The sequence below is a fragment of the Pteronotus mesoamericanus genome, unplaced genomic scaffold, assembly GCF_021234165.1.
Source record: "Pteronotus mesoamericanus isolate MK-2021 breed Mesoamerican mustached bat unplaced genomic scaffold, CSHL_Meso_final scaffold_165, whole genome shotgun sequence".
In the NCBI taxonomy this organism is placed as follows: Eukaryota; Metazoa; Chordata; class Mammalia; order Chiroptera; family Mormoopidae; genus Pteronotus; species Pteronotus mesoamericanus.
The window spans coordinates 8,798,310-8,821,040 of NW_026555307.1; the positions used below are offsets into that span (position 1 = coordinate 8,798,310).

The 22,731-nt window shown below is 36.6% G+C and overlaps 1 protein-coding gene across 2 annotated transcripts in view; it reads right to left on the reverse strand.

Annotated features, from left to right (window-relative positions):
- ZNF570 (zinc finger protein 570) overlaps positions 1-22,489 on the reverse strand; it is a 67,886-nt gene extending 45,397 nt beyond the window's left edge. Inside the window, exons 1-2 of one of the 2 annotated variants that reach the window (XM_054589092.1) lie at positions 22,434-22,489; positions 21,597-21,658 (exon numbers count right to left, since the gene is read on the reverse strand). In XM_054589092.1, the coding sequence (XP_054445067.1) occupies positions 21,597-21,623 (27 nt within the window). In that variant the 5' untranslated portion in view covers positions 21,624-21,658; positions 22,434-22,489. Of the gene's footprint in view, positions 1-21,596; positions 21,659-22,433 lie in introns of those variants that run through there. The other variant, XM_054589093.1, reaches the window with a different exon arrangement.
- Positions 22,490-22,731: the final 242 nt, after the last annotated feature.

Here is a 22,731-nt window from a genome sequence, read left to right on the forward strand (position 1 = left end):
GGAGAGGAAAAAGTCACATATGTTAAGAAAGCACAGAGAGTCCCAATCAAGATGAACACAAGGAGGCCCACAACAAGAAACATAATTAAAATGGAAGAGATTAAAGACAAAGAGAAACTCTAAAAGAAGCAAGAGAAAAGCAATTAGTGACATATAAAAACTGCTGATTTCTCAAGAGAAACACTTCATGCCAGAAGGGATTGGCATGAAATATTCAAAGTGATGAAAAGCGAAAACCTACAACCAAGACTATTCTATTCAGCAAAACTATTATTTAAAATTGAAGGTGGGGAAAAAAAAGCTTTCCAGACATAAAAAAAAGATAAAAGAGTTCATTACCATCAAACCATTACTGCAAGAAAAGTGAAAGGGCTTGTTTTAAGAAAAAAATAAAAATAGAAATAGAAGAGTCTAGGTATAAAGAATAAAATGGCAATAAATTAGTACCTATCAAGAATAATCTTAAATGTAAGTGAATTAAATATTTCCATCAAAAGACACAGGGTAGCTGAATGGGTAAGAAAACATGACCAATATATATGTTGTCTACAAGAGACCCACCCCAGAACAAAACATACACACACACTAAAAGTGAAGAGATGGAAAAAAGTATTCCATGCAAATAAAAATGAAAAGAAAGCTACAGTAAAAATACTTATATCTAACAAAATAGACTTCAAAACAAAGACCATGAAAAGAGACAAAGAAAGTCATCACAAAATATTAAAGGGAATCATCCAACAAAAGGATATAACCCTTGTAAACATATATGGAACCACATAGGAGCACCTAAATATATAAAGAAAATCTTTGTGGACATTAAGGGACAGAAAAACAGCAATACAGCCATAGCAGGAAAATTTTAACAGCACACTGCCATCAATAGATAGACCTTGCATACCAAATACCAACAAGGCAAAAGTGATATTAAATGACACACTGGATTAAATGAATTTAATTGATATTTACAGAACATTTCATCCCAAAGCAGCAGAATAGACATTTTCCTCAAATGCACATGAAATATTCTCAAGGGCAGACCACGTTAGGACATAAAATAAGTTTTAACAAATTCAAGAAGATTGAAATCACACCAAGCATCTTCTCTGACCACAATGGTATGAAACTTAAAATCAACTACCGTAAAAATAAAAAAACTCAAACACATGGATGCTGAATAGCATGTTATTAAACAATAAATGGATTACCAATGACATCAGGGAAGTATTCAAAAATTACCTGGAAACAAATGAAAATGAATGCCAACGACCCCAAATATACAAGACAAAGAGAAAGCATTCCTGAGAGGGAAGTTCATAGCATTACAGGCCTACCTCAAGAAACAACAAGATCTAAAATAAACAATCTAATCCTGTACTTAAAAGAACTAGAAAAAGAACAGCAATGCCTAGAGTAAGTAGAAAGACGTAATAAAGATCAGAGGGGAAAAAAATGACAATGAAACTAAAAAAAATGCAAAAGATCAATAAAACAAAGAGCTGGTTCTTTGAAAAGATAAACAAGGTTGACAAACCTTTAATAAGCCTCATTAAAAAAAGAGGACCCAAGTAAATAAAATCAGAAATGTAAGAGAAGTAACAACTGACATCACAGAAATATAAAAGATTGTAAGAAAATACTATGAACAACTATATGCCAAAAAATTAGACAAACTAGGAGAAATGGATAAATTCCTAGAAACATAGTTTTCTAGAACTGAATCAGAAGAATCAAAAATCCTAAATAGACCACATACAACTAATAAAATTGAAGCATGAATCAAAAAATCCCAGCAAACAAAACATCTTGAACCAACTGTTTCACAAGCAAATTTTACCAAGCATTCAAGGAGAACATATATTCTCAAACTGTTCCAAAAAATTCAAGAGAAAAGAAGACTTCCAAGCTCTTTTTACCAGGCCAGCATTATCCTAATTCTAAAACTAGATAAAGACACTATAAAGAAAGAAAAATTATAGACTCATATCCCTGATGAACATAGATGCTAAAATCTTCAACAAAATAATAGCAAACCAGATCTAGCAATACATTAAATAGATTATACCTCATTATCAAGTGGGATTTATTCCAGGGATGACAAGTTGGCACAATATTCACAAGACAATAAATGTGATACATCACATAAACAAAATGAAAGATAAAAATCACATGATCATATCAATAGATGAGAGAAAGCATTTGATAAAATATAGCCCCCATTTATGATGAAAACTCTCAGCAAAGCAGGAATAGAGGAATGATATCTCACTGTAGTAAAGACTATGTGTGACAAACCTACAGCCAACACCATACTTTATGGGCAAAAACTAAAAGTATTTCCTCTGGTTCTATTTTGTTTGTTAAGCCAGGGGAGGGCTATGGGGGATGGGGTGCAGGTGGGCAAAGAGGGGAAAATGAGGGACATCTGTAATCAGTCAACAATAAAAAAATAAAAGCAGTCCTCTTAATTCAGAAACAATACTGAATTGGATGTCCACTTTCACCACTTCAATTCATCAATATATTGGATGTCCTAGCCATAGCAATCAGGCAAGAAGAAGAAATAAAAGGTATCCATCCAACTGGAAAGGAGGAGGTAAAATTGTCATTATTCACAGATGACATTCTACATAGCAAACGCTAGAGAATCCACCAAAAAACTATTAGATCTAACAAATGAATTCAGCAAAGTAGCAGGATATAAAATTAATATTCAGAAATTGGTGGCATTTTTAAGCACCAAAAATGACCTATGAGAATAAGAAATTATGAAAAAATCCTATTTACTACTGCAACAAAAAAAAAAATAAAGCACCTATGAATAAATTTAACCAAGGAGGTAGAACACCTATACTTAGACAATTATAGGACATTGAAGAGAGAAATTGAGGAAGATACAAGAAAAATAAGTGGAAGCATATACCATGTTCATGGGTTAGAAGTGACATCATTAAATTGTCCATATTGCTCAAAGCAATCTATAGATTCAACACAATTCCTATTAAAATACCAATGGCATATTGCACAGATCTAGGACAAATATTCCAAAAATTTATAGGGAAGCAAGATATAACCAGAATTCCCTCAGCAACTTAGCAACAAGCACAAAGTTAGAAATATCACAATTCCTGATATCAGACTATAATGCAAGGCCACTGTAACCAAAAGAGCCTGGTACTGGTATAAGAACAGGAATACAGCTTAATATACACAAAGCCCAAAAATAAACCCACGATTTTATGGTTAATTAATATTTGACAAAAGAGTCAAGCATACAAAAGAGTAGAAACAGTCTCTTCAATAAATGGTGTTGGAATTGTGTTCGCAGCCGCCATTGCTCTCTAACGCCAGAGCCTCCTCCAGCTCGCCGAGCTCCAGCCCAAGGAGAAGGGGGTTAAATAAAGACGTCTCTGTACCATGGCTCATACAAAGCAAACTGCCCACAAATCCACCGGTGGTAAAGCACGAGGAAGCAACTGGCTACCAAAGCCGCTCACAAGACTGCGCCCTCTACTGGATGGATGAAGAAACCTCAAGGTTACAGGCCTGGTACTGCGGCACTTCGTGAAACTAGACATTATCCTAAGTCCACTGAACTTCTGATTCGCAAACTTACCTTCCAGCGTCTGGCGCAAGAAATTGCTCAGGACTTCAAAACAGATCTGCGCTTCCAGAGTGCAGCTATTGGTGCTTTGCAGGAGGCAAGTGAAGCCTATCTGGTTGGCGTTTTTGAAGACACCAATCTGTGTGCTATCCATGCCAAACATGTAACAATTATGCAAAAAGACATCCAGCTAGCACGCCGCATACGTGGAGAATGTGCTTAAGAATCCACTATGATGGGAAACATTTCACTCCTTAAAAAAACAAAAATTCTCTTCTTCCTGTTACTGGTAGCTCTGAACGTTAGATTTTTTTTCCCCCGGCGGGGTCAAAAGGTACCTAAGTATATGATTGCAAGTGGAAAATAGGGAACAGAAATCAGGTATTGGCAGTTTTTCCATTTTCATTTGTGTGTGAATTTTTTTAATATAAATGCGGGGACATAAAGCATTAATGCAAGTCCAGATGTTTCAGTGAACAAGTTTCAAGCAGTTTAACTTTATAACAATATAAATAAACCTGTAAGCGGAACCTAACCAACAAAACAAAGATGAAAGGAAAATAAGACCAGCAATACTGAAAGAAAAAAGAAACTAACAGAGACAAGAGGGAAGAGGAAAGTCAAGGAACGTATAGCAAGGACTTATGGACAAAGCCAAAGTGGGGAAGGATTGAAGGAGGGAGAGGGGGGAGGGGAGGCAGGGGGAAGTGGGGGAGGAAGGTAGAGAAAAATGTATTTGAAAAAATTAATTAATTAAAATAAATAAAATATATATGTATGTAAAAAAAAGAATTTAGAAAAGTAGAGAAAAATTTTTCCTCAACAGGATAAATTTCTGAAAAATGATTTCAAACATAAATTTTAGTACATCTTAAGAGCTGAAGAGTCTTGCAGAACAAATTTTCTAAAAATATTTAACCGTCCACACAAATTGGTTTCATGTAATTTTGGATTTAACTTTAAATGTAAATGCAATGGCATTTTAATGTTTTCTCAGGCAGTCCCTGTATCTTGTGCAGGGCTTACAAAAAAGCAGAAGTGGCTTCATGACTTGTATATAATTCAAATGCTTGTTTGTGCATCTTATTGCTAAATCTTCAATTACAAGGGAAAACTAATTCTAAAAAAAAAACCCAAAAAACCAAAAAACCAAAACAAAACAAAAAAAACCTGTTAAATTTTTCCAGATAATGCCAGCATTTGGATTTTTTTAAAACAAGTAAATTTCTTATTGATGGCAACTAAATGGTGTTTGTAGCATTTTTATACATAGATTCCATCCATTCACTATACTTTTCTGAGTTGTCCTACATGTAAGTATGTTTCTAATGTTGTCTGTCTTCTGTGCTGTTCCTGTAAGTTTGCTATTAAAGAGTGCAGGCGCGCACACTTGTGCCGAGTGGCCAGCGAGGGTTGGCGAGTGTGTGTGTGGACCCGCGCGGGCTGGGAAGGGCTCACGTGGGCTGGCAAGGCCTCCCACAGGTTGGCACTCAGGTTGGCACTGATGGGGCCTGCTAGGGAGTGGACAGATCTGCGAACGCAGGTGTAAATCGACCCGCACGGGCTGCGAGTTAGAGCAGGCCGCAGAAATAGTGGATCCTGGCCGAAGGGGTCACAGAGCTGCCCAGAGTCCCTGGAGGAGAGACAGGAGACAGGATTAACCGAAGAGTCCTGGAGCTGACTTCCTCCCATTTCTGTAGTCTCCATTTGGCGAGGGCAAGCAATGCATCAAAAGAGTCAAGAGCGGGGAAAATACACAGTAGAAGACCCTAAACGGACCAGTGCCGCGGAGCTCGCCGGCAAGGGGGGCCAGATGAGTACGCGAGGTCGCGAATAAGCCCCCTGGTCTGGGGCAAGTACATGCGAGCCCAGGCAGGAGGGGGATCCTGCCGCGCTGGGAGCGCGATCAAGGAGCCTGCATGAGAGTTCAGAGAGATACCAAAAAATAGCCCAGCCCTGACCGAAGGGGTCACAAAGCTGCTCCAAGCAGGAGGCAGACACAGGCATTAGACTCATGGAAGGCTCAAACAAACAACCCAAGGTCCTATAGGGTCAACAACTGACATCATCAGAGGCAGGCCCAGAAAGAAAAGTAAAGGACAAAAATACTTAACAGACTCTCACAAATATGGGAAGAAAAAGAAGTTCCCGCCAAATGAGTGGAAAAGGGGACTCCCCACAGAAAGAGCTAAATGAAATAGAGGCAAGGGAACTATCAGATATGGAATTCAAAACAATGTTTCTAAGGAAGCTCAATGAGCTCAGCCAGCTCCAAGATAACTATGAGAAACTGCAGAGAAACTATCAGGATCTTACAGCAAACTATATCAGCCTGGAAAAGGACATAGAAACGATCAAGAAGACACAAGACAATATGAAGAATACCATTTCTGAATTGAAGAACACAGTAGAAGGAATCCAAAGCAGGCTGGATGAAGCCGAGGATCGAATCAGTGAGATGGAGGACAAGGTAGAAAGAAGCATCCAGAAAAAACAAGAAATGGAAAAACGGCTCAAAAAGAATGAAGAGGCATTGAGGGAAATGCAGGACAACCTGAAACGCAATAATATCCGTATAATAGGGATCCCAGAAGGAGAAGAAGAGGAGCAACGGATAGAGAACCTCCTCGAAAAAGTAATGATGGAAAATTTCCCTAATTTGAGGAGAGAAAGGCTCTCATGGATCCAGGAGGCACAGAGGACCCCACTCAAGAGGGACTCAAGGAGGTCCACTCCAAGACACATCATCATTAAAATGGCAAATATCAAAGACAAAGAGAGAATCCTCAAGGAGCAAGGGAGAAGGAGGAAATAACATACAAGAGGGCCCCGATACACCTAGGAGCTGACTTCTCAACAGAAACACTACAAGCCAGAAGGGAATGGCAACAAATATTCCAAGCCATGAAAAGCGAGGGCCTACAACAAAGGCTGCTCTACCCAGCGAGGCTCTCCATTAAAATAGAAGGGGAAATACGGAGTTTCCCAGACAAGAGAAGGCTAAAAGAATACATCTCTACCAAACCAGCACTCGAAGATATGCTAAGGGGACTGGTTTAAGCAGATGAAGGAAAAGAATGAGACAGAGAGGAACCCAGGTACAAAGAGAAAAGATGAGTAAGTTTCTATCAGTAATATCTCTCAATGTGAATGGACTAAATGCCCCAATCAAAAGACACATGGTAGCTGAATGGATAAGAAGACATGACCCACACATATGCTGCCTACAAGAGACCCACCTTAGAGCAAGAGACCTACACATTTTGAAAGTAAAGGGATGGAAAAAAATATTCCAAGCAAATCGGCATGAGAAAAAGGCCGGGTTGACATACTTGTATCAGACAAAGTAGATTTCAAAACAAAGGCAATAAAGAGAGACCCAGATGGGCACTTTATAATACTTAAAGGAAGAATCTATCAAGAAGACATCAACATTGCAAACATATATGCTCCCAATATAGGAGCCCCCAAGTTTATACGGAAATTGTTGGATGACTTCAAAAAAGATATAGACAGCAACACACCGATAGTAGGGGATTTCAACACCCCACTGTCAAAAATGGACAGATCTTCCAAACAAAACATTAAACACCATATTGTGGCACTGAATGACACATTGAATCAAAGAGACTTAAATGACATATAAGGAACCTTACATCCCAAAGAAGAAAAATACACATTCTTTTCAAAGGCTCATGGAAGTTTTTCAAAGATAGACCACATGATAGGACACAAAGCAAACCTCAGCAAATTCAGGAAAATTGAAATAATACCAAACTTTTCCTCAGACCACAAGGCCTTGAAACTGGAAATCAACCTCAAAGAGAAACTTCAAAAACTTGCAAACTCATGGACACTGAACAGTACACTATTAAACAATGAATGGGTCAATAATGAGATAAGAGAAGATACCAAAAAATTTCTGGAAACAAATGAAAATGAACAGACAACAGTCCAAAACTTATGGGACACAGCAAAGGCGGTCCTGGGAGGGAAGTTCATAGCAATACAGGCTTACCTAAGAAAGATAGAAACATTTCAAATAAAAGACCTAACACTACAACTTCAAGAACTGGAGAAACAACAACAAATAAATCCTAGAGCATGTAGAAGGAAAGATATAGTCAAGATCAGAGCAGAACTGAATGACATAGAGTTGAAAAGAACAGTTCAGAGGATCAACCAATCCAGAAGCTGGTTCTTTGAAAAGATAAATAAAATTGACAAGCCTTCAAGCAGACTCATCAAGAAAAAAAGGGAGAGGACCTAAATTAATAATATCAGAAATGAAAGAGGAGAAATAACAACTAATACCACAGAAATACAAATGATCATCAGAAATTATTATGAACAATTATATGCCAAGAAATTTGAAAATCTTGAAGAAATGGACAAATTCTAGAAAAGTATAATCTTCCAACACTGAAGGAGGAAGAAACAGAAAGCTTGAACAGACCAATAACAGCTGGGGAAATTGAAGCAGTAATCAAGAAACTCCCAGCACACAAAAGCCCAGGGCCAGACGGTTTCACAGGAGAATTTTACAAAACATTTAAGGAAGACCTACCCCTGTCCTTCTCAGACTATTCCAAAAAATCCAAGAGGAGGGAAGACTCCCAGACTCTTTTGATGAGGCCAGCATCACCCTGATCCCAAAACCAGATAAAGACCCTACAAAGAAAGAAAACTACAGGCCAATTTTGCTGATGAACATACATGTTAAAATCCTTCACAAAATATTGGCAAACCGCATTCAGCAATACATTAAAAAGATTATCCACCAGGATCAAGTGGGATTCATCCCAGGGATGCAGGGATGGCTCAATATACGCAAATCAGTAAATGTGATACATCACATAAACAAAAGAAAAGACAAAAACCACATGATCATCTCAATAGATGCAGAAAAAGCATTCGATAAGGTACAGCACCCATTTATGATCAAACAATCAGCAAAATGGGAATAAATGGGGCATTCCTCAACATAATAAAGGCCATATATGAAAAACCTACAGCCAATATCATACTCAACGGGCAAAAACTAAAAGCTTTCCCACTAAGACCGGGAACACGACACGGATGTCCACTCTCACCACTTCCTCTCAACATCATATTGGAAGTCCTAGCCACAGCAGTCAGACAAGAGAAAGAGATAAAAGGCATCCAAATAGGAAAGGAGGAAGTAAAGCTATCATTGTTTGCAGATGACATGATAGTATATCTAGACAACCCTGTAGACTCTACCAAAAAACTCCTCAACCTAATAAGTGAAGTTGGCAAAACAGCAGGATACAAAGTCAACATTCAGAAATCAAAGGCATTTTTGTACACCAGCAATGCAATAGAAGAAGAAGAAATCAGAAAAAAAAAATACCATTCGATATAGCAACAAGAAAAATAAAGTACCTAGGCATAAATTTAACCAAAGACACAAAAGACCTGTATGCAGAAAACTATACAACATTGAAAAAAAAAATTAAGGAAGACACAAATAAATGGAAGCATATACCGTGCTCATGGATTGGAAGAATTAATGTCATCAAAATGTGCGTACTGCCCAAAGCAATTTATAGATTCAACGCAATCCCTATTAAGATACCAATGACATATTTCACAGAAATAGAACAGACATTTCAAAAATGTATATGGAACCATAAACGACCCCAAATAGCCGCAGCAATTTTGAGAAAGAAACACAAAGTAGGAGGGATCGCAATACCGGACATCAAACTCTACTACAAAGCCACTATACTCAAAACAATTTGGTACTGGCACAAGAACAGACCCATAGACTAGTGGAAGAGAATAGAAAGCCCAGAAATAAGCCCAGGTCTCTATGTGCATCTAATATTTGACAAAGGGGGCAGAAGCATAAAATGGAGGAATACAGCCTCTTCAACAAATGGTGTTGGGAGAGCTGGACGGCTACATGCAAAAAAATGAAATTGGATCATCAGCTGACACCATACACAAAAATAAACTCAAGATGGATACAAGACTTAAATATAAGTCGCAACACCATCAAAGTCCTAGAGGAGAACATGGGCAGGAAACTCTCAGATATCCCACGCAGCAATTTTTTCACTGATATGTCTCCTAAAGCAAGGGACCTAAATGAAAGAATAAACAAGTGGGACCTCATCAAAATAAGAAGCTTCTGCACGGCAAAAGAAAACATCAGCAAAATGAAAAGGGAGCCAACCTTATGGGAAAATATATTCGCTAATGATACATCAGATAGAGGTTTGATCTCCAAGATATATAAAGAACTCACTCGACTCTACTCCAAGAAGACAAACGATCCAATCAAAAAATGGGCAAAGGACCTGGGCAGATGCTTTTCCAAGGAGGAGATACAGAGGGCCCAGAGGCATTTGAAAGGATGCTCAGCATCACTAGCCATCAGAGAAATGCAGATCAAAACCACCATGAGGTACCACCTCACACTGGTCAGAATGGCCATCATAAACAGATCCACAAACAACAGGTGCTGGCGAGGCTGTGGAGAAAAGGGAACCCTAGTACACTATTGGTGGGAATGCAGACTGGTGCAGCCACTATGGAAAGCAGTGTGGAATGTCCTCAGAAAGCTGAAAATGGAACTGCCTTTTGATCCAGTGATTCCCCTGTTGGGACTATACCCTAAGTGTCTCAAAACGCCAACACAAAAGAACCTATGCACCTCAATGTTCACAGCAACACAATTTACAATAGCCAAGTCTTGGAAGCAACCTAAATGCCCATCAGTAGATGATTGGATCAAAAAGTTATGGTACATGTACACAATGGAATCCTACGCAGCAGAAAGAAAAAAAGAACTACTAAACTTCGCGACAGCATGGATGGAACTGGAGAGCATCATGCTAAGCGAAATAAGCCAGGGGGCGAAAGACAAATACTATATGATCTCACCTATAAGCGGAACCTAACCAACAATACAAAGATGCAAGGAAAATATGACCAGCAACACTGAAAGGAAAAGAAATCAACAGAGACAAGAGGGAAGGGGGCGGCAGGGAAAGGGAAGGGAAGGGGAAAGTCAAGGAACATATAGCAAGGACTCATGGACAAAACCAAAGGGGAAGAGCTCAGGGAAGGAAGGAGGGAGGGGGCAGGGGAAAGTGGTGGCGGGGAGGCAGAGACAAATGTATTTAAAAAATAAATAAATAAAAAATAAAAAATAAAAAAACAACTGAATAACACACAAACATATGGAGGCTAAATAACATACTATTAAACAATAAATAGGTGAACAATGAAATCAAGGAAGAAATAAAAAGATACTTTGAGACAAATAAAAACAAGAACATAATGATAAAAAAATTATGGAACACAGTTGTAAGAGGGAAATTCCTAGTGATACTGCCCTACCTCAAAAATAATCAAAATATCAGATAATCTAATCCTATACCTAAGTAAACTAGAAAAAGAACAACAAAATGAAATAATAAAGATCAGAGCAGAAGTAAATAAAATAAGTCTAAAAGGACATAAAAGGTCAATGAAAAAACAGCTGGTTCTCTGAAAAGATAAACAAAACTCATAAACCTTTAGCCAGACCCGTCAAGAAAAAAAAGGGGGAGCCGAAATAAGTCAAGTCAGAAAGGAAAGAGAAGCAAAAACCAACACCATATAAATAAAAAGGATTATAAAAAATACTATGACAATCCTATGTCAACAAATTGAACACCTGGAATAAATGGATAAATTCCTAAAATACACAGTCTTCCAAGACTAACTCAGGAAGAAATAGAAAACCTGAACAGATTGATAACTACTAATGAAACTGAATCAGTAAAAAAAACCCATAAACAGAAAAACAAAAAAAGCAAAGAACCTTCCAAACAGTGAAAGTCATGAACCAGATGGCTTCACAGGTGAATTTTACCAAACATTCAAAGAACTTATGCCTATCCTTCTCAAAGCATTCCAAAAAAAACTGAAGAGGAAATGCTCATAAACTCATTTAAAGAGGCCAGCAATTACCATCATACCAAAACCAGACAAAGACATTACAAAAAAATAAAATTATAGGCCAGTATCCATCATAAACACAGATGCCAAAATCCTCAACAAAATATTAGCAAACTGAATCCAGCAATACATGAAAAAGACCATATACCATGATCAAGTGGGGTTTATCCCAGGGATGCAAGGATGGTACAATATTCCCAAATCAATAAAGGTAAATACACCACATAAACCAAATGGACAAAAATCACATGATCATATCAACAGATGTTGAAAAACATTTGATAAAATCCAGCATCCATTTATGATAAAAAGAAACTCTCAGCAAAGTGGTAATGGAGGGTATATATCTCAACATAGTAAAGTCCATATAAGACAAACCTATAGCCAACATCATATTCAATGGGGGAATGCTAAAAATTTTTTCTTTAAGATCAGGAACAAGACAGAGATGTCAACTTTCACCACTTTTTTTCACCCAGTACTGAAAAACGTAGCACAGTAATCAGACAAGGAAAAAGAAATCAAACACATCCAAATTGGAAAGAGTAAAACTGTCATTATCTGCAAATGACATACAACCATATAGAGAGAACCCTGAAGATTCCATCAACAACTGGTAGATTTCATATGTAAATTCATTAAAAAGAGCAGAGTACAAAATTAATATTCAGAAATTAGTTGTATTTTTATATACCAATAATGAACGATCAAAAAAAGGGAAACAATCCTATTTACAATTGCATCAAAATAATAAAAAACCAAGAATATATTTAAACAAGAAGGTAAAAGTCCTATACTCAGAAAATTATAAGACATTGAAGAAAGTGAAGAAGATACAAATTAATGGAAGGGTATACCATGCTCAAAGATAGTAGGAATTAATATTGTTATGATGCCCGTACTTCCCAAAGCAATCTACATATTCCATGTAATTCCCATCAATATCGCAATGAAGTTTTTACAGAATTAAAACAAGTAATCCTAAAATATATATGGAACCACAAAAGACCCCCCAAAAAACAAATAAATGTTGGAAAAGAAGAATGAAGTTGAAGGTATCAGGCTACCTGATATTGAACTATACTATACAGCTACAGTAATCAAAATAGCATGGTACTGACATAAAAACTGACACTATAGATGAATTAAACAGAATAGAGGGCCCAGAAAAAAAGACCCAAGTGTATATAGTCAGTCTATGACCAAGAAGGCAAGAATATATGATAAGGTAAAGTCAGTTTCTTCCATATAGTGTTGGGAAAACTGGACAAATATATGCAAAAAAATGAAATTAGATTACTTCCTTATACCATATACAAGAATAAACTCAAAATGACTGAAAACTTAAATGTAAGACAGAAAAATGTAAAACTCCTGGAATAAAACATAGGCGGGAAACTCTTTTTCTTTTTTTAACACTATTTTAACATTGCTTTTAACAATATTTTTTGTATGTCTCCTCAGGCAAGCAAAACAACAAAAAATAATCAAATGAGACTACATCAAATTAAAAAGTTTTTTCATTGCACAGGAAACTATCAACAAAATGAAAAGACAACCTACCGAATAGGAGAAGATATTTGCCAATGATACATCCAATAAGAGTTAATATTCAAAACATATAAAGAACTCATAAAACACAAAAAATAATCCAATTAAAAACAGGCAGAGGACCTGGACAGACATTTCTCCAAAGAGACACAGATGGCCAATAAACATTTGAAAAGATGCTAAATGTCACCAATTATAAGGGAAATGCAAATTAAAACCACAAGTTATCACCTCATGCCTGTCAGAATGGCCATTATCAATACATCCACAGATAACATGTGCTGGTGAGGATGTGGAGAAAAGGGAACCTTCATACATTGTTGGTAGGATTGTAGGTTGATGCAGCCACTGAATAAAACAGTATGGAGTTTCCTCAAAAAATTAAAAATAGAATTATCATATGACTCAGCAATTCAACTTCTGAGTATTTATCAGAAGAAATCCAAAACACTAATTTGAAAATGCACTCCTATGTCCACTGTACTAGTAAACAGCCAAGACACAGAAGCAAAAAGATGTGGTACCTATATACAATTGACTATCACTCAGCCATAGGAAAAAATAAAATCTTGCCATCTGAGACAACATGTATGGACCTAGAGAGCATTATGCTAAGTGAAATGAGTCATACAGAAAACAATAAATACCATATGATTTCCATTATATGTGGAATCTAAAAAACAAAATAAATGGAAAAGCAAAGGAGAAACAAATTGATACAGAGAACTGGTGGTAGCCATATGGAAGGGGATTGGAGGGCTGGTTGAGAAAGGTAAAGGGATTAAGAAGTACAGATTGGTAGTTACAAATACAGTCATGGGGATATAAAGTTTTGTATAGGAAATATTGTCAATGATATTTTAATAACTATGCATGAGTGTTAGATGGGTACTAGACTTATCAGGGTAATCTCTTAAATTACATAAATGTATAATCGGTACATTGTACACCTGAAACTAATGTAATGTATGTCAAATGTAATTGAAAAATTAAAAATATATGCCTTCTGGAGGAGAGCAAGACAACAGGGACTATGAAACCCTGCATTCCACAGTGAAAACCTTGGCCATCTTATGCATAATGCAAAAAGGAGCTGGCTGGAAACCTAATTTGTGTCCTTGTTTCAATTAAACATCTATTCCAGAGGTATTTCAGAGATTGGAGATTGTATGAAAGAAGGCTTTCAAAGGAAGACCTATTTTTGGAAAGCACTGGTGTACTGTGTTTCTATCTCATAAGGAAAAGAGGGGACCCCAGTGTCAGGATTCCAAGTGGAATGCAGTGATAGTTCTTAGGAAGACTTTCCTTGTGTTCTCAGAGTTTTGAAGACACAAAGACTGGGGCCTAATTCTCTCCTGGGGCTACACGTGAACCCCACAGTAATAGCTCGCCTGGGTCAGGGTTTATTGTAAGCCCACTGAAGTGGACTTCCTTGACCTCTAGAGAAAGGCTCCACATGGGACTGATGCCCAAAAGCTCAATGTAGGAATTGCAAGCAGCCAGCTGAAGTAGTGCCACTGCCCTCTCCTCAGTTAAATGTGAATATGCCCCAAAACAAAAGAAGACCAGTGACAATATAGTTAAGATTTTTCTCTATCCTTATTCCCTCTTCTTTTCTCTATTCCCCACATCAGGGAACTGAGAATGCCTGGGAGGACAGAAAAATTTTAGGAAAAGAGGAGAATCAATCATCAAGGCATTCTTACTACAAGCGTCTAACTCAGGGAACCAGGAATTTAAATGTTTAAAAAAAAATTTATAGTATTCATTAGTACAGTAAAGTGAACATTGATTATTACCCACCCCTGACATCCATGGACAGAAAATCAACTAGGACACAGAGAAGCTTGATAGAAGTTATAGGAAAGAATAAAGCAACTGTTCTCTAGTTGTTTCCTGAGGAGTACTCTTTTTCTAAGGTATATGGAAAAAATGTTAAATCCTATTGATAGTGCCTTCCTCCTGATTTTACTGTGAAAGTTGCTAGTATTTCACCATTAGGTATAAGGTTAGTTTCTTGTTTTAACTTTTTAATACAAAAATTTCCAAACATACACAAAAATAGAGTTTAAACAGTATAAAAAGCTTCCATGTACCCATGAACTAGCTTTGACAATTATAAAATTATGGCCAGTATTTTTTTATCTGGACTCTAACACTAATTTTAGCTTAGTTTTATTGTATTTTTTAACAGCTTTATGGAGAGATACTTCAAACACCACATAAGTCACTGATTTAAAGTATATAATTCAATGTTTCTTAGTGTATCACCACAACTATTCTAATTTTAGAACATTTTCATTTCCCCTGAAAGAAAAGCCATTTACAATTAATCCCCATTTCCCTTCCTAAGCAACCACTAATCTACTTTTTACCTATTCTAGAAATTTCATATACTGTATTTTGCCATGTATAATGCATACTATTTGCCCAGATTTTTGAGGGAAAAATAAGGATGCGCATTATACATGGGCAGTACTAATTCTGTATCTAAATAAATGTTTTTAATTATTTATGCTTATGTGTTAAAAGTGTAACTCTAGAAAGCAAGAGCGATATCCATATACAAAATAATACCCTGAAATACAATAATCAGTTTTATTTCTATATATGAATAAATAAATAAATAAATAAATAAATAAATGGATTAAAAAAATAAAACTAAAGTGTTTTCCCCCCCGAAAGTTTGGGCCAAAAACATGGGTGTGCATTATACATGGCAAAATATGGTAAATGGAATCATACACTATATGGCCTCTTGTAACTAAATTCTTTCCTTTAACATGTTTTTTTGCCATGTCCATATACTGGGGAACTGGCCCACAACCCAGGCAGGTGCCCTGACTGGGAATTGAACTGGTGACCCTTTGGTTTGCAGGCCGGCACTCAATCCACTGAGCCACACCAACCAGGGTAGAATATCATTCCTTTTTATTAGTAAATAATATTCCATTGTATAGACGCATCATATTTTGTTTTATGTATTGATGGATGGGCATTTGGATTACTTCCACTTCTTGGCAACTATGAATGCTACAATGAACATTCATGTACAAGCTTTTGTTTGAATGTTTTCAATTCTCTTGGGTGGAACTGCTAGGTCATGTGGTAACTTCTGTTTAACTCTTTGAAGAAATGCCAAACTGATTTCTAAAGTGGTCACACCATTTTACGTTGTACCACAATCTCTCCAAATCCTCACCAACACTTATTATGGTCTTTTTTTATCATAGGCATCCTGTATCTCACTGTGGCTTTGATTTACATTTTCCTTATGACTAATCATGTTGAGTGAAGTTAGTTTTTAAGAACCCAATTCTTTAGAATGCTTTTCTATTATAAATTCCATTATAGTCCATGACTTATCCAAAGGCATTCCCATTCATGTTGGAATAAGCAATAACTCTATTTCTTAGTAATACAAGGCAATGGAGGATGGCATAAATATCTTAAGTATCTAATTGGAAAGGGGAACCAGCATATTTTTGTATGGTTTTTGGCCAGTAGACTGGATTGGGGAGAAAATTAAAATAGAGATTAGCCCAGAGAAAGCTGGGGAGACTGATGTCCATCCTGACTTTTTCCTGAGTAAACTCCAGGCATTCAGTTAACTTTTCATCTGCAGCATCTAAGTTACTTTAGTTCAAAGTAATCCTTCTCAAAATACCACATGCTTGTTTTCCAAAAACGTTATCTGTATTCTAACTCTCCTACTTTTGTGCCTACTCATTTTTAGGTTAATAGAGTCAAAAGGAAAGTTAACAGCCTTATGAAGTCATCGTCACTGGAATGTTCAGTCACTGTATAATAAATCTCATATTTAATAGCTTCAGACACCTGTCATGCCCACAGTCCCTTTCTTGAGGAAGTGCCCACCTTAAGGTAAAATTTCTTTTAAATCTTATCATTTTTAAAAAAGCAAATTTTGCTTGTTATTCTATAATATACATTTATTGCAAAAATGCCTCAAATTCCATTACTTCCTCAATTAATCCTTCAATTAATTCCCCAATAATCTACCAAATACCAAAAAAATTCTTAAAGGTGAAAAAAAATCACTTACCTTAAGAAAACTAGAGAAAAATCAATGTGAACACAAAATCTTAAAAAAAAGGTTTTGAACTCTTGGCACCACTTAAAGTAGACCAACAACAGTAGTACTTTTACCCAACATAAACTCTCAGGTATAACATAAACTTCCTGTTTTTTGTCTTTTATTCAATAACAAGAAGGAAAGAAAAGAAGTGAAGATAAGAAAAAAGAAGAGAGGGCTTCCTGAATAATAGCTGACACCATGTCTTACAACAGAAAAAAACTTTTGGTTAGATGTGGAACCTTCTGCTGTTGCCAAAATGTCTGTTTTCAAGAGTATCACAGGTGGTGTGTTGAAAAGATTCCTTTCAAGACTCTTCCTGAAAGGGGCTCTCATCAACCATGTAATGAAAATTTATGCAACGACATACTATATTTTCCTGCCACTCCTTCTTTTACTATGATGAAGTCTGACCAACCATCAGTAAGTCAAACATGGAAAAATGATTTAAGCCTATAATGACATGAGAGAAAAAAAAAAACTGAAGTACAGAAGAGAGAGGTTGAATTTTAAAAGTTTTTTTTTCCTTGTCATAATTAGTGAGTGATTTTACAGGTCCAGCACAAATGTCCCTTTTTTATTACAAAATTTTTTATTAGAAAATCATAAGCATGTAATTCTGTAATATAACAATATCACACTCAAGCACACCATATGACATTTTAGGTGAAATGTTCAAATTACACTATAAATTACTACACCCATATTATTACCCTACTAACCACACTCAAGCAGGTGTTCATCTGCTAGATCCTGTATATGTTTTTTCTTATTCTACTATTTATATTTTCTCATTCTACTATTTATATATGATCTAATCAATGTGCTTGTTTCCATCTGCACAATCTGAACAGTATAAATTTAGGGAATTTTTAAGACGCCAGCCTCAGAAAAAGGAAACACTTTATCAACACCAAGGGAGGAATATGACACCTGTGGCTTCACACAATAACCCAAGATAGAAAGGGTATTTCTATCATGCATGAAAATCCAAGTAGAGGTGGGGTGTGATGAAATAATAAATAAGCTGAATGTTTCCAAGAACTCATTGCATACTCAACCCATTATCACCTAGGAAATTAACGTTTCAGTGCTAGCTGGTGTGGCTCAGTGGACTGAGCGCCGTCCTGCCAACCACAGGGTTGCCTGTCCGTTTCCCAGTGTAGGGCACAGGCCTGGGTTGCAGGTCGGGTCCCCAGCAGGGGGCGCGTGATATGCAACCACACATTGATGTTGCTCTCCCTTCCCCTCTCTAAAAATAATAAAATCTATTTTTTAAGAAATTAACATTTTATTAACATATTAAACCCCTCATAACACGGTAAGTTGTAATGACACTGCAGACCATATAACACTTAAAGCAGACACAATGTCCAATGAAGAAACTGAATTACAAAACTAAAAGTCTATATTAAAAGATAAGGTTACATGTCCAATGAAGTATACAAAGGGACTCAAGTATAATGATCACCGGCTCAGGTTCTAATGATCTTATGTTGTGCAACCAATCCCTAGGTACCAACCAAGAATTAATTGAGAACTCAGGCTTAAAGCTAGTCTATGTTTTCATTGTTTCTTAAATCTGATTTGGTATCCTGTGCCCTATCTCCCTTTTCTTTCTTAAATTTTGCTAGCGGTTTATCAATTCTATTAATCCCCAAAGTAAACTACTGAATTTGTTAATTTCCTCTATTGTACATTCATTTTATGTTCTAGTATACCTAAATTTATATTTGAGTTCTTATTCTTATTATTTCCTATTTTTTGCTTTCTTTGGGTTTCAGTATACTTTTCCTTGGTTTCTTGGGATGAATACATAGATCATTAATTTTTCAACATTCTTCTTTTTACTAGCATATGCATTTACGGCCAGATATTTTCTTTAGCTTCAGTTTTAGCAACACTCCATGTTTTGATATTTTCATTATCATTCAGTTCAAAATATTTTTAATTTCCATCACAATTTCTTCCTTGATTCAACAGTTATGAATACATTGCTTAAATTCCAAATATTGGAATATTTCTAAATATGTATATGTTACTGACTTCTAGCTGATGCCACTGTGACCAGAAAACATACAGTATTATTTCAATGCTCTGAAATTCTCTTTGTGGTTCAGAATATGGTCAATTTGGATAAATGGCTTATATGCAACTATAAATAATATATACTATAGTTATAAAGAACATTGTGCTGTGTATATCTATTATATCACATTTGTCAATCACACTGTTCAAATATTATATACTTTACTAGGTTTTCATTGATTGTTTTACCAGCTATTGAGAACAGTGTTAAAAATCTGCCACCATGATTGAGATTTATCTACCCATATTATTACCCTACTAACCACACTCAAGCAGGTGTTCATCTGCTAGATCCTGTATATGTTTTACTACTGTATATAGTAGAAGTATACTACTTCTTTTAGTTCTGTCAAATATATTTGAAGTCATTTTATGAAGGTACATATATTTAGAATAGTAGTAATATCTTGCCGGTGGACTAACCTGTATATGATTAACTATTACTCTTTCTCTCTAGTAAAACTTCTTGTTGTAAAGTTTATTCTCATACAATGAAGTCAGGAGTGTAAATTAATACAATCATTTTGAAAACTGTTAGTATATATTAAAGCTGAATATATGCCTAACTTATAACACAGAATTTCACTCCTAGGGATATACCCAATAGAAATGTATTCATATGTGCCCCAAAAGACATGTACAAGTATGCCCATAGAAGCCTTGTTCATTATAGTCCCAATTTGAAAATAAACCAAATGGCAATCAATAATGGAATGAAAAACTAAACTGTGGTATGTTCATGTAAAGGAATTTTAAACAATAATAAATGACCTACAACTAGGTGAGGCAACATGGATGAATCTCATTTTCATACTACATCATACAATTACATAATACATTTACATTACATGTGAAATTTAATGTTGAACAAAAGAAGTCAAACACAAATGAGATACTGTGTGATTCTATTTATATACAGAACAGGCAAAATTAATCTGTGACTATAGAAGACAGAATACTGGTTAACTTTGGGAAAGGTGGATAGTGAGTAGACGGGACAAGAATCAGGCTTCTGGAATATTGGTAATGTTCTATTCACTTGAGTTAAGCTCGATTAAATGAATATGCTCATTTTATAAAATTCATCAGATATATACTTCAATTTCTGTACTTTAGGGAACATATGTTATTCTTTTAAAACCATATGATACACACTATATATGCAAAGTCATCAAAATTAAAACAAGTAACCAAGTATTATAGAGAATTAAAGGTGATTGGTACAAGCATACTGACGATCAGTTCAGCAATATCTAGGAAATTTAAAGATACACATATATCATAATGCCCAGCAATTCCATTCATAAGTTTATGCTCTAGGAAAGCATCCATATGTGCACTAGGATACTTATAAATATATGTTCAGAGCAGTCCTTCCAAAGTAGCCAAAAACTGGAAACAACAAATGTCCACATTACAACTATATGTAAAAACTCACAAGAGTGACCTTAAAGAAATATAGTATTGTATAAGAAAAAAACTCAAAACATCACACAGCATAATTTTATTTCTACAAAGTTAAATGTAAAAACTAAACTATATCTTTTAGGGATGTGTGAATATGTGGTAAACTACTAAAAAAAAAAAAAATTACCACCTTAAAGTTGGGATAAGTATTACCTAAGAGGTGACGAGAATAGGTTTTTTTTTCCTGTGTGTAGGACTAATGGGTTTCTGGAGTGCTGATGCAAGTTTTTGTTACACAGAGTTTCTCTTTATAGCTACTTCTTAAACCACATACTTATATTTTAAGCACTTTTGTGCATGTATGTAATATTCAGTAAGTTTTTTTAAAGAATGAAAAAGAAACTAATAGCAACAGATAACTTTTAGTGAAAACAAGCTATGGAATGGTAAATACTGTAAGATTCCAATCTTGAAATAACGTATATTATATATGCATAGAGAACTTATTAGAAAAAAATTGATCAAAATATTTGACTGGCTATACTCTTTGTAACTGCCTATTTTCCAGATTCTTTAAAGTAATCATGTTTTGCGTGCATGTGCATGTTTAAGAAGCACATGCTTCTTAAAGATTTAAGAGGTGTTTAAGAAGCAAAATCTTAGCACAAAGAAATAACTGAGCTATTTCCTAAATTAATATGCAAACATTATGTAGTATAAAATGAGGGTACGTACTGGGATCTGTGTGTCCACCCCCAGGGCTTCCATTATTTTCTTAAGTTTTAATTTGTAGAAAGAGGATACTTACTGAGAAAAAAGGACTTTATGTGAAAAATGACCATCTAAGAGAAAAAGAGCAAATAGGAAACCCGAACCCACCTTGTATTTGGTTTGGCCAGCAGCCATTCCTCCTTCTTTTGAGGACCTCCTGAGAAGCAGAGCTGAGGAAGCAGAAAGAAATCAATAGATGCTAGGTTTTTCTTGTGGCCAGACTCACCAGATCAGAGGTAGCTCTCCCAAACCTACCACCCATGGAGAGAGGCCAGAGGAGTCTAAGCTGTGCTGAGCATTCTGAATGGTAGAACGGGAAAGTCTGCTGTCCAAGACCAAAACTCGTCCAGGCCTCACACACCAATACAGTCTCCCTGGCACAATGACAAGCACCATCTAACTGCACAGAGTGTCACAAACAGTTACATGATCATGCTCACACATCCTCAGTCACAGACATCCAGTATACTTAGTGCCAGTAGCATTCATACAACTTCAATCACAAACACGCAGCCCTCAGATAACAGTCACAGCCACATCATCACAGATTATCTACATTCCCCCTACCCTCCTCCCCACACAACGTCACACAAAGTTATACGAATGCACACAATCACAGTCCCCAGGGTAAAGTCACACCTACTCACAGCGCCGTACGCTGCCGCAATCACACACCTACAACGTGAATATCCACAGTGACACGTGGACACAGATCCTCGCCGGGTCACCGGCACAAAGACACACCCACCACGAGATATACAATCGTACGGCGCACAAAGCGCCGCACACAGAGGTCACAATGGTACAGATGGAATCCCCACACTTCTCCTCAGTCTGACCAACTCACGCAGGCCTGAGACTCCGGACCCGCCCGGACCGTCCCTTCAAACTCTCAGGGGCGCACCACAGGAGTGTAGTCGCGTCCCCAATCTCGAGAACTCTCACCTTGCACTGCACCTTACAAGGAGGCCCAGGGTACCACAGGGGAGTGGAGAAGAGGCCCTGTTCCCGCGCGGACCTCTGGGAAATGTAGTCCCGAGCGGGATACGTTTGGTCAAATTGGCGCCCCTCCCTCTGATTTCTGCTAGCGCAAATTCTGGGCCAAGCTGACAGCCCTGCTGCCTTCTCCGAATCGCTGCCAGGAGTGTTTGAAATCCACCCGCAGGCTCGGAGTGCGGCTCCCGCAGTAGGCAGATCCCGCACCCTGGAGACGAGCTTCCTGCATAGATCCGGCCAATCCCAT